This window comes from Paroedura picta, chromosome 3 (genome assembly GCF_049243985.1).
Source record: "Paroedura picta isolate Pp20150507F chromosome 3, Ppicta_v3.0, whole genome shotgun sequence".
Classification (NCBI taxonomy): domain Eukaryota; kingdom Metazoa; phylum Chordata; class Lepidosauria; order Squamata; family Gekkonidae; genus Paroedura; species Paroedura picta.
In genome coordinates, this window is record NC_135371.1 from 60316747 (window position 1) to 60329724 (window position 12978).

Here is a 12978-nt window from a genome sequence, read left to right on the forward strand (position 1 = left end):
CCTGCTGAAAAACTGTGAAATTTCCCCCGATATCTATCTAGCCAATACCGTTCTACATGTAGTTTAAACCCATTACTGTGTGTCCTAGCCTCCTCTGACAACTTTTAAATACTTAAAGACAGCAATCATGTCCCCTCTCAACCTACTCGACTCCAGGCTGAACAGTCCCAGATCCTCCTCATCATCATTCTCCTCTGCACCCTCTCAATTTTGTCCACATCCTTTTTGAAGTGAGGCCTCCAGAATTGCACACAGTACTTGGAGTGTGGTTTGACCATTGCAGTATACAGTGCAATACAGCCGTATTCGCCTTCTTTACCACCGCATCAGTTTATGCTCATATTTGGCTTACAGTCCAAAAGTACCCCAAGATCTCATTCACACATACTGCTACCCAGAAGTTTTGGGATTTGGGGAGAAAAAGTGTTCATCCGAAAGTGTTGTTTATTATGAGTTGGGTCAATTCCCATAATTGTCAAACCATCTTAGGCTAAAATCCCAGAAACACTTTCTAGGGAATAAGTACTATTAAATGCAGTGAGACTTATTCTGAATATTTTCTTAGAACAATTGGGTACTCATTTCTAAGGAGTTACTGCCAACTTTTCTCCAAAAACTCTTACGCCACTTAGGTAAAGTACTATCTGTTCTCTCCTTTGCCTGCAGACCCTGTCCATGTGACTCTGATCTTAGATAATAATGTATGAGTTTATCGGCCTGGTTTCCATATCTAATTTCAGTCTCCTGTGAGGACATCTGCAGACTCTAATTATCAGTTATGTGAACATTAACTTAGGCTAACGAATATCAGTAGGGATATCAGGGGGCAATCAATCCCTAGGTCAGATTCATAGACATGCAATAGATTGCCGCACTTGATATCAGAACTAGATGGTGCAAGTGTCCTCAGCCTGGTATTTGGACATACCAAGCAACTGTACAACATGTGATTACAAGATCTTTAAATGCATTCTCAACACAGGCAGACAGCTGATGCTGTGAACTACACTTGCCTAACTCTGAGAAGCAGGCACAGTCCTTGCACTCCCAAAGGTGAAGTGAAATACCCTGGACTATATATTTAAATGTTGTAATCTGTAATTGAATAATTTAGAGCAGTGGTCCCCAACCTTTCTGATGCTGGGGACCGGCAGGCTATCGGGCTGCGCCCGCGCATTGCGCAAATGCGCCATGCGTGGCCGAATCGCGGCCCGGTCCTGATTCCCTCTCCCCGCCCTCCCGCAGTAAGAAGCTTCCCGGGCCGCAAGCTTGCGGCCCGGGAAGTTTTTTACTGCGGGGGGGGGGGCGGGGAGAGGGAGCCGCGGCCCGGCGCCATGGCCTTCGCGGCCCGGCACAGGCCCACGGCCCGCAGGTTGGGGACCACTGATTTAGAGTATTGGCACATCTATGAACATTACAGTGTCTTCCTTGTGACATGAATAGACTTGATGTGCTTTGCTTTTTAGTAACTCAACTTCTGCTGTTGGAAATAGCATCAAACCTCTAACATACCTTGACAAGAAAGCCTAACGAGCTTGATTTAATTATGCCTTCTGGAGAGCACTGGCATAAAAAGATTTTTAAAAATATCTGGTTAGAATTGCTCTGTTAGCAACAAATGTACTGCTGGGGTCTGAAAAGGTTGATTTTTTTCCACGTCAACTTCAAAGACTGTTCCACACACAGCACATGGCAGAACTATAATCTAAATCGGTGGTCCCCAACCACCGGGCTGCGGCCTGGTGCCGGGCAAATGTGCATGCGCGGCACTCCCACATGTGCATACATGTGTGGCCGGGTTGCGTTTGTGCGGCCACACATGTGTGTTTGCGGCTGCGCCTGGCGCAAACGCGCATGCACGGCATGTGCGGCCAAATGATCGCCCTCCCTTCCACCGCCGGTTCTCAACCTGAAAAAGGTTGTGGACCACTGATCTAAATGATACCAGGCCATAGACACCTCTATCCAGTAAGCACTGCATCTGGCTTACCAATCCAAGCTGGTAAAAGCTGTTTTGTGCCACTGACAAATCCTGCACATCAATAATAAGGATTTAACAAGCCCCTGCCAACTGCCAGTCTTTAGGACTGCTATTTTTTGCAGCCTATTTGTAAGTAAATAAGATAACTGGATGATTAAATAGCTCTAGCATGGAAAGGAAACCTTCAAAGGAAACCAATTTACTCACGTTTTGGAAATTCCACCTGCTCTGTGCTTTCTAAATCAGTTCTGTTCCTTGAACAAGTTTTGGTGATACACAGAAACTCCTCTCTTTAATACCGAACCAAATATTAATTTGCAGCATACTACCTGACTGAAATGGACATTGGAAGAGATGCCAATTGCATCTCAAGCGGCCAAAACGCTGGTACAGAAAACATGGTTGCTGGCCAGATGCCAAAGCTCCAAGACATACCTGGACATTTGGATTAGATTTGGTGAGCTTGTAGGGGCTGTTTTGCTAATGGCTTTCTCGCTCCACCCAGAAGAGATGCATACTTTAGGGACAATCGGATCTCCAAGGAACTGGTACTAATCATTAGACGCCTGACGGCTTCCTTTCTCTCACACCCATGGAACTCAGTTAGCAATTCCTAACAACTTGCCCCCAGCCAGGAAGATAGTTCCCTCATAAAACTCTACTAAGCAGTGCACTACATAACCCTGTCATCAAAGAGCTCACTTAAGAAACAGATTGTGACATGGAATTGTTTAAGAATAAAAAAAGATCCTTTTTTTCCCAGGAGAAATCTTGTCAAGGCTTCCCTGGAGCTTTCAACCATTTCCTCAGTACCCATGAGGCTAGATGCTGCCTTTTTTTGGTGGGGTTAAAATTAATCCACCCTGATATCCCAATATGTGCCACGCATGTGCGGCACTTTTCAAAGCATAAATGAGCAAATATTTTGAAAATACTCATAGTGTAAAAATCACGACTAAATTCAACTAAGATAAAGCAGCATAGCTACTGTCCCCCCCCCCAAAAAAAACAAGTCACTCCTGCAGACAGCTAACAGTTCTTAGCATGATCCAAGATGCCCTATGTGTCTGACCGAAGAAAGCTGTAAGACACTAACCTAAAACACATTTGAGTATTCAGAGGGCTAAACATTCTGCTGCTCATCTTGCATCATGCTTTTCTGGAAACGGTCTTCATTTAAATTGCCTAAAGCCATTTAATTGTTTCATGGCAGCCTAGCTGCTCTGCCACTGCTGTGTCACTTGTGTCTCTCTCCTGGCTCAGTCTTTGCTATAGCCCCACAGATTTCAAAGTATCAGCTGATGACTTATTAAAGTGGTAAATGTAGCATACGATTTAGTGTTTCTTACTACTAAACAAAAAGAGCCTCTTGTGGCGCAGAGTGGTAAGGCAGCCATCTGAAAGCTTTGCCCATGAGGCTGGGAGTTTAATCCCAGCAGCCGGCTCAAGGTTGACTCAGCCTTCCATCCTTCTGAGGTCGGTAAAATGAGTACCCAGCTTGCTGGGGGGTAAACGGTAATGACTGGGGAAGGCACTGGCAAACCACCCCGTATTGAGTCTGCCATGAAAACGCTAGAGGGCGTCACCCCAAGGGTCAGACATGACTCGGTGCTTGCACAGGGGATACCTTTACCTTTATTGTCTCTACCTAGATCTATTAATATTTCTTAAGAGGTAGCTAAGATGAGCCTAAAAAGCTATTGACTGACTTTCTCTTGCCTACCTGTTCTCTGCCCAGAGAAAAAACTTAAAAAATTCCCTGGTAAAGGTTTCATTCAGGTAGGACCTCTACCTTAAAAAGGCATTTCTTCACACACGCTGTGACAAAACAGAAATATTTTTCTCTGACTTTGACACAAATTACATCCCTACTTCCCTATCGCTGTCAACATTACAGTGCTTTCAAGGCATTTCCACTTGCAACCAGGAGCCAGTGGTCTGTCCCTTGCTGAAAAAAACATCCAGAGGACTCCACCAGCTACCGCCCCATCTTGTATTTAGTGTTTCTGGGGGATGTGATTGAATCAGCTTGTAGCATTCTTGGATGAATCTTTGGCACTTGATCCCTTCCAGTCGGGCTTCTGTCCTGGCCATGGGGTGGAGACAGCTGTGGTCACCCTGATGGATAATCTTCAGCAGTAGCTGGACTGAGGCGGTATGGCACTGCTTACACTTTATACATGTTGGTCATGTTTGATCATGAGCTGTTAGCCTGCTGCCTCACCGGTGTGGGACTGCCTTGAAGTGGCTGATCTCCTTTCTTAGCAAATGAACACAAGAGTGGCTGTCAAGGAGAATCTTATGTACTCTCATCAGCTCCCTTGTGGAGTTCTGCAGGGTGTGATCCTCTCCCCTACATTGTTTAACATCTTTGTCCTTCCTCTGGCCCAGCTGATCCACAGCCACAGTGTCATGCACTCACCCTCTGAGCTGGCACCAGGAGGTGCTCCGGAGGCAGAGCATCTCTCAGAGGCACTGGGAGACCCAGCTGTCATGGACTAGGCGCTGTCTGGTCTCCCAGAGGATGCGCAGGCTGGGCCTAAGCCCCTGGACAAGACAGCTACCAGCCCAGAAGATTCACTGGAGGAGCAGCATCAGAGGCCGCAGGTGAAGGCTCCACCAAGCCCCGAATGGCAGTGTCGGAGCAGGTGATCTACCCTGACAGCTGTCAGAAGATCAGCATGCCTGTCAGCACACTGTAAGAGTAGATGGGGCCCAGGTGCACTGGCTTCCTCCAATAAAGACTGACTCCAGCTGCAGGCTCTCTGGCTGAGGGCTGCTCCACCCGGTTTCTGGCTGTATCAGGGCCTTGAGGCAAGGTCCTTCAGACATGACCTGGTGCTTACACAGGGGATACCTTTACCTTTTACCTTACTACTAAACATGTGAGAGGTAAAGTTTAACGGTGACAAAATCCCCTTAAAGGGACTCTCGGGCTTTATACAGCCTCTCAATTTCCAGGGGCTTCTAAGATATAGGCTTTGCCAGTAATTACCACCTGCTTCTGCCCCCTGTCATTCTGCAGACAATGCCATACTAGCAACTGGCCTCAAACCCCAGCTTACAGCTCCACTTGCTGATTTGCATTCTCCTCTTTTCTCCTTAGAGAAAGCAATACGTGTTAGCAAACGTGCTCACCTTTGCAGCCGTTTTGCACACAACTGCTGGACCTGATCCCGTTGCTTTGCTGAGAGGGGAGTTGAGATACTGCTGGCACTCAAACTCTGGAACTGAAAAGAGGATGTGCAAAAATAAACTACGTTATCAAGCACTGACAGACCATAAACAAAACAAAAACACACACCTTATTACTAGCCCATCCAGCTCCATATATCTTTATCTGAAGCACGTTAAACATTCAAAACACACAAAAAATACAACTTTAATCTGTTCCTGTTTACAAAAACTTTCTAGCTTCTTCACCTGGAATTCCATATTACTACAGATGAGAGGCGATTACTAGCCTGGTGATACTAGCATGTTGGTCCTAAAGGCTCAACTTTGTTCTGCTGCTTCAGACCAACATGGCTGCCCACTTGAATCTAGCCTGGTGATAAACTTCATTGCCTGATACAACTGTGAAAATATGGATTTATAAACCAGAAGTCTACAGGAGTATTTCAAACTCGGGAAAGCTAGAGCAAATTTGGGTGTCATAGCAACAAAATTAACTTCTAACAATGGTATATACAATAGCTTAATAATCTTAGCCTTGGGCTTCGAGGTATTCTTTTTTGTTTAATATACAAGGTAAAGGTAAAGGTATCCCCTGTGCAAGCACCGGGTCATGTCTGACCCTTGGGGTGACGCCCTCTAGCATTTTCATGGCACACTCAATACGGGGTAGTTTGCCAGTGCCTACCCCAGTCATTACCGTTTTATACAGTGACTAGATCTAAAGCCCATTTTAATTGAAAATAAAATGGGCGGTAGATGGCCTCGGACTCCCCCCCTCAACTCCCAAAGGCTTCCGCGTAGCCGTGGACGGGGTCCGTGGGGCCGCAGAAACCTTTCTCCTCCTCCCCCCAGCGGACCACGGAAGGCTGAAGCGGGGCCGGGGCTGGATTTGGGGGAAGCGGCTTACCTGTCTTCAGGGGTGGGGATGGGGGTGGGAAGCGGGTGGGCGGGGGCGCATACGGACGGTCATGGTGGGTGTGGTAAGGGCGTGCGCCGGGGCAGGCGGGGATGGCAGGTCGGGTTCCTTGGCCGAGGTAGGCGGCCGGCGTTGTGCGGGGAGGGGAGGTGGGGTAGCACGGAGGGCCATTGGCGTTCAAGGGCAGTCGCTGGGCGGTGGGAAAGTCGCTTTCCCGAAGCCCAGCAGCGTGGGGCAAGCTTCCTCCTTGGCAGCCATCCGGGCAGGATGGCGGCTCAGGAAGACTGGAGAGTTGGAGGCATGGCGTTCGGGAGACGGGCCAAGTGTCCAATAGGGAGGCGCACTTTGCAAGGCGCGCCTCCCAATTGGACACTTGGCCCTGGAATGCCACTCAGAGGAGCAAGTCAGGAGCCGCGATTCGCTCCTGCGAGTTTTTATCCCGGACAGAGCCCGCCCTAACTCCTCCCAACTTGCCCTTACTGCTTTATTTAATCCACTCCGCAGGAGCGGATTAAAGATATACAAATTTTAATATACAAATTAAGTATCTAATGCATGAATGAAACCAAGAAGCTATCTTCATGTGTCCTTTAAGGTAGCGATCCCCAACCTGTGGGCCCCGGACCACATGTGGTCCTTCGACTAATTGGAGGTTGGCCCCGAAGGACGCCTTCTCCCCCCCTCCCCAGCCCTTTACTTCATCCCCCCCCCAGCCCTTTACAACACACTTCATTGTTGTGGTGTGTCTGAATCTTATTTTGAAGGGATGTTTAAACATTACCATAGCTATCAGAGAGCATTAGGGCAATGGTTGAGAGGAGAGGAGTAAACTACCCCACCCCCACCAGGCCTCAGTAAAAGACGTTGAGTGGTCCCCAGTGAGTGATCCCCGGCGTTGAGTGGTCCCCGGTGATAAAAAGGTTGGGGACCCCTGCTTTAAGGTACTTTGCTCTCCTGTGATCCAACTTCCTCAGGAATATCAACTTTCAAGATCTTGTTTGAAGTATGGGTCAGTTTATTTTGGTGAGTGGGGCTCATGTACACTGAAGCATGCATGAAGGTAGCTTCCCAAATAATACTTTAATGAAAAAAAAACCTAAGACATATTTTACAGCCATGTTAGCTGATCCCTAGACATTCAATACTGTACTCTACCCAGACAGTTTCTATATCACAGCACTTAACTGTTTTTGCTCCCAGGATGTGGGAAACAATATACTCAGAAGATGCCTGTGCTTCAGGGATCCCATTTGCTTCGAACACATCTTTCCAGTAACTGACCAGATCAACAGCTGTGACCAGTTCTGTCTTAGAACAGGAATATTGTCTTAGCAGGCGATGAGGACTTAGGAGAGAACCAGGAAGTCTGTGATGAGGAAGCAACCAAAAAAGCTTTCCGTACAAAGCGCTAGGATGAACCTTCATAGTTGCAGGTTCCCTCCTTTTATGGGCTACCACCATGTAATGCAAGCCTCCATTAACAGTCTGACCTTACAGCACATATTTTCCACTGCAGAACACACTGCACTCTGTCATATGTCCTTTTGCTCTCGCCAAACATTCAGATCACTAATCCATCCTGCAGTACCTACAGAAAAAAAGAGACAACCAAAATAAAGCATTGACTCATTTTAACACAGGCTAGACATTAAATACATGTTAATTTTATTTTACCATTTCTTCAATAAGCAAAATACAGTACACGTAGCTTCCCCATTTTATGCTCACAACAATGCTGTGAGATATATTAGGCTGACTCACTCAAAGTCACCCACTGAGCTTCATGCTCATGTACAAATCTATATAACACTTGAATTATTCAAACACTGTAACCACTCAACATATTTGCTCCCAGGGAATTGTTATAACCTTTGCACATATGAAGAACTAACGTTCCACAATCTCAAAATGCAAAAAGCACACTAAAGTTTCCTTCTTAAGACACTGATTCTATTTCTGAGAAAGTTAAAAAACTATTGAAATTGCTCGACAAAAATAGAGTCCAATAGCACCTTTAAGCCCCTTCAAGGATCGCTGCCTTGTCATAGCGAAGGGGCTTGCATAGCTCAGTGAAGCTATGAGCTATGCCATGCCACCCAATACGGACAGGTCATAGCTGAGAGCACTGACAAAAGGTGATCCACTGGAGAAGGCCATGGCAAACCACTCCAGTATCTTTGCCATGAAAACTCTATGGACAGGTTCAAAAGGCAAAACGATATAACACCAGAAGATGAGCCACCCAGGCCGGAAGGTGTCCAATATGCTACTGGGGATGAGCAGATGGCTAGTACGAGTAGCACCAGAATGAGTGAAGCAACTGGGCCAAAGCCGAAAGGACACTCAGTTGTGGAGGGAACTGGTGGCGAAAAGACAGTCTGATGCTGTAAAGACTTTTATTCCATAGGAACCTGGAATGTCAGATCCATGAATCAAGACAAGCTGGACTTGGTCAAACAAGAGGTAACAAGACTGAACATCGACATTTTAGGAATTAGTGAACTAAAATGGACAGGAATGGGTGAATTTAATTCAGATGACCATCAGGTATACTACTGTGAACAAGAATCGCGCAGAAGAAATGGAGTAGCCTTCATAATCAATAAAAGAGTAGGAAAAGCAGTATTGGAATACAATTCCCAAAGTGACGGAATGATCTCAGTTCAAATCCAAGGCAAACCATTCAACATCACAGTAACCCATGTCTATGCCCCAACTATTGCTGCTGAAGAGGATGAAGTTGACCAGTTCTATGAAGCCCTACAACACCTTCTACAAACAACGCCAAAAAATGATGTGCTTATCTTGGAATGCTGAAGTAGGAAGCCAAAAGATTACCAGGATAACAGGCACATTTGGCCTTGGAGTACAAAACGAAGTAGGACACAGGCTGGTAGAATTTTGTCAAGAGAATACAATGGTCATAGCAAACACTCTTTTCCAACAACCCAAGAGACGACTCTACACATGGACAACACCAGACGATCAACACAGAAATCAGATTGACTATTTGCTCTGCAGCCAAAGATGGAGAAATTCTATACAGTAAGTAAAAACAAGACCAGAAGCCGACTGTGGTTCAGATCATCAGCTTCTTGTTACAAAATTCAGGCTCAAATTGAAGAAAGTAGGGAAAAGCACTAGACCAATCAGGTATTTTTATTATTTTTTATTATTATACTTTTATACCGCCATTCCCTTAGGCTTTTATACCGCCATTCCCTAAAATTACAATAAAACCATTAAAACCAATCTGTACTATCAATGTTGGGCAACAGGCGAACCCCACTAACCCCCCCCCCCACCGCATCAGGTTGCTAATATGGGAGTGAGGCAATCAGATCACTCAGATGAACCCAGGGAGCCCAGATCCAATGTCAGGACCACCCGCCCTGGCTTCAACCATATGCCTGGTGGAAGAGCTCTGGCTTGCAGGCCCTGTGGAAAGCTGTTAACTCCGACAGGGCCCTTAGCTCTTCCGGGAGCTCATTCCACCAGGTTGGGGCCAGGGCCGAAAAAGCCCTGGCCCGGGTCGAGGCCAGGCGAACATCCTGAGGGCCCGGAACCACCAGTAGGTTTGCACCCGCAGAGCGAAGGGCCCAAGTGGTCCCATAGGTAGGCAGGACCCAGGCCGCGTGTAGCCTTAAAGGTTAAAACCAAAACCTTGAACTTGACCCGGAAACAAATTGGTAACCAGTGCAGATGTTGAAGTACCAGCTGAATGTGGGCCCTCCAAGGTGTTCTAGGGAGGACCCTAGCAGCCGCATTCTGTACCAATTGTAACTTCCGGGTCAAAGACAAGGGCAGGCCCGCGTAGAGCGAGTTACAGTAGTCTGGAGGTGACTGTTGCATGGATCACTGTGACTAAGTGATCTGAGGACAGGTAGGAAGCTAGTAGTCTGGTTTGACGAAGATGGAAAAACGCCGTCTGGGCTACTTTAGTGATCTGAGCCTCCATGGAAAGGGAAGCATCAAAGGTCACGCCCAAATTCCTAGCTATTGGTGCAGGTGTTAATTGCACTCAGTCCAGGCATGGGAGTTCCCAGGGTTACTCAGAAGTCTCACTGTATTTAATTGCACTTACTTCCGTGTAGGTTTGCACAGTCACAAGAGTTAAATATAACTGACCAGATTCCCTTGTTAGCATAAGCAAGTAAAGGTGACAGGCAGGTGATAGTGTGAGAGATTTGCACAGGATAACAGTAAAAGGAAGGACCCCACCCCCCATTGCTAGAATATTAAAGCAAAAAAGGCTAAAAGTTGGATCTTGCCTGACACTAGAGAGGTTTTTTAATGTTCTCTTTTTCAGGAACTCAGCAGATGAGACTATTATCCACAGCCCACCTAAATAATTAGGAAATTAGACAGTGAGAAGATGACACCAAATAGTTCTTAAGACAGCTGTATGATACGGCCAGAGAAGGCTGCTGTTCAAAAACAAAAATCTATATCCTTCCCTACCCTTCCTATCACATACTTTAGAAAACCTACAAACAGGTGACGGTAGGGCAAGTGTCCGCGTCATAGGAAACACTTTTAAAAAATCATAATCCGCCACTAGCCAAGGGAGTTCAGCCACAGTAAAGACACTCCCTCTCGCTCTCTGACACACACCTTCTTCCACTGATACACTCCCTGATACGGACACTTTGCGAAGACTAACAGAAAATACTGGTCAGCTTTCCATTGACCGAACAAATAGTTTGCAATGCAGAACTGCTTTTCAAAAGCTGAGAATGAGAAAACAGACGGACCCACGGCAAAAGACAGAAAGAAAACACTGGATCAAACAGGGTAACGGAATATTTCCTATTTCACGGGTGAGAAACTGGGGAAAGGGCCAGTGCAATTACTGAAGTTTTTACCTGTACGTTTTCACAAAGGCTCGTTTGCCAGTTGCGTTTCTTCCCCGCACGACGCGAGTATCGGGCCAATTAAGCCCATAGCAAGCAGTACACTTCCGGTTCGAGCAACACGCAATTCAGCCGTATGGGAATCTTCCGACGTCAGCATAAAGTTCCTAGAGCACCGAAGCCCCACCTCCGGAGGCTTCTTAATGCATTCACAGCGCAGAAGAAAGCCAGCCAGCCCTCATGGAAACCCGGCCGGATTACAGCTGCTCCACTGAAAAAAGAGTTGGATGGCTAAGTCAGTGAAAAGATGCGGTGGCATCCGGCAGCCTGCTCTTATATAACTGTATTTTTAAGTAAAGCCTGCTGTCTTCAGATGGATTCACTTCACAGGATTTTGCTCTTAGCACTGAAAAGGAACAATAATTTCCCACCCATTGGATCAAGCACATCACAGGAAATAAGGCACCTATTAAAATGGTCACCTCTTGGTTGGGAAATTCTTAAAAGACTCGGAAGAGGAGGGTCTTCAGTAGGGTATAATGACAGACTCTACCCACCGAAGCAGCGATTTCTTCCAGGGGAGCTGATCTGGATCGTCTGGAGATCAGGTGTAATAGCAGGAGATCTCAATGCTTTACTTGGAAGTTGGCAACCTGAGTTGTACTTAGGGTTGCCAAGTTGTGATTGGGAAATACCTGGAGATCTTGGGGTGGAGTGTAGGATGGGGAGAGGACCTCAACATAATATAATGCCATCCTCCAAGAGAGTCATTTTCTACAGAGAAACTGGACTGTATTTCTGACAAAGTCTGTAATTCCAGACTATCTCCAGGATTCACCAGGAAATTGGCAACCCTAGCCTTTTGATGCTTTCCTCATTTCAGACTGTGCCCTGTCTGTTCAACCCCCACTATTTCATAGTTACCTTAGTTTGTAGTGTATTTTAAATGGCATCACACATTTGAAAGTACGTGAAGAAAGAATAAAGGTAGGGTTGTCACCTCCAGCTTGAGAAATTCCTGGAGATTTGAAGGTGGAACCTGGAAAGAGTGGGATATGAGAATAGGAAGGACTTCATTGGGGTATAATGCCATAGAAGTCCACCTTCCAAAACAGCCACTTTCTCTAGGAGTACTGATCTCTGAAGTTGGGAAATACGCTGTAATTCCAGAACATCTCCAAGTCCTACCTGGCAAACCTGGAGTGCGTAGCTTGACTGAAGCCAACAGGGGCATGGCCTAGTGGTAGCTGGGAATGCTATATATATTGATTTCAGAAAAGTATTTGCAAAATATTCCTTCAACCATTTTGTTAACAAATTGGTTAAATGTGGGCTAGATGTCAGGTGAATTCATAGCTAGTTAGAGATTGGTAAATATTTGTTGATTATAAATAACTAATGGTCCATCATTAGCCTAGGAAGGCTTTGAGTTGGTGCTCAATGATATGGAGGAAGAAAATCTGGAAGAGACATCAAGTTGTCGTAGCTGTTGCTGGAAATTCTATGGTAAAACTACAGACTTCCTGGCAATTCTTAGAGCTAACCACTTCTAGGTTTTCCATGGAAGTGACATTGTAGCCCAGATGTCAGTAATATCCTGCTGCTGCTTGGAGTGGCAACGGACCATGAAGACTGTGGGAGAGAGGCCTCCTGCCATAGAGGAGTTCTACGTGCTGTGCTTTAAGAAAGATGTAGAGAGGTTAAAGTTGTAGGCATTCTAAAGAAAATGCCCTTGAGCAAAGGTTCATAGAATCATAGAATCATAGAGTTGGAAGGGGCCATACAGGCCATCTAGTCCAACCCCCTGCTCAACGCAGGATTAGCCCTAAGCATCCTAAAGCATCCAAGAAAAGTGTGTATCCAACCTTTGCTTGAAGACTTCCAGTGAGGGGGCACTCACCACCTCCTTAGGCAGCCTATTCCACTGCTGAACGACTCTGACTGAGAAAAACTTTTTCCTGATATCTAGCCTATATCGTTGTACTTGAAGTTTAAACCCATTACTGCGTGTCCTTTCCTCTGCAGCCAGCAGAAACAGCATCCTGCCCTCC

At 46.2% G+C, this 12978-nt stretch overlaps 1 protein-coding gene across 3 annotated transcripts in view; it reads right to left on the minus strand.

Annotated features, from left to right (window-relative positions):
- Positions 1–11167, minus strand: part of HEMK1 (HemK methyltransferase 1, mitochondrial release factors N(5)-glutamine) — a 65325-nt gene extending 54158 nt beyond the window's left edge. The window contains exons 1-3 of one of the 3 annotated variants that reach the window (XR_013229090.1): positions 10940–11160; positions 7260–7662; positions 5120–5211 (exon numbers count right to left, since the gene is read on the minus strand). Coding sequence is in view for 2 of the 3 variants with exons in the window: in XM_077325939.1 (XP_077182054.1) it covers positions 5120–5211; positions 7260–7535 (368 nt within the window). In the remaining variant the exon portion in view is untranslated. Of the gene's footprint in view, positions 1–5119; positions 5212–7259; positions 7663–10939 lie in introns of all 3 variants that reach the window. The other 2 variants (XM_077325939.1, XM_077325938.1) reach the window with 2 other exon arrangements.
- Between the last annotated feature and the right edge of the window lie 1811 nt (positions 11168–12978).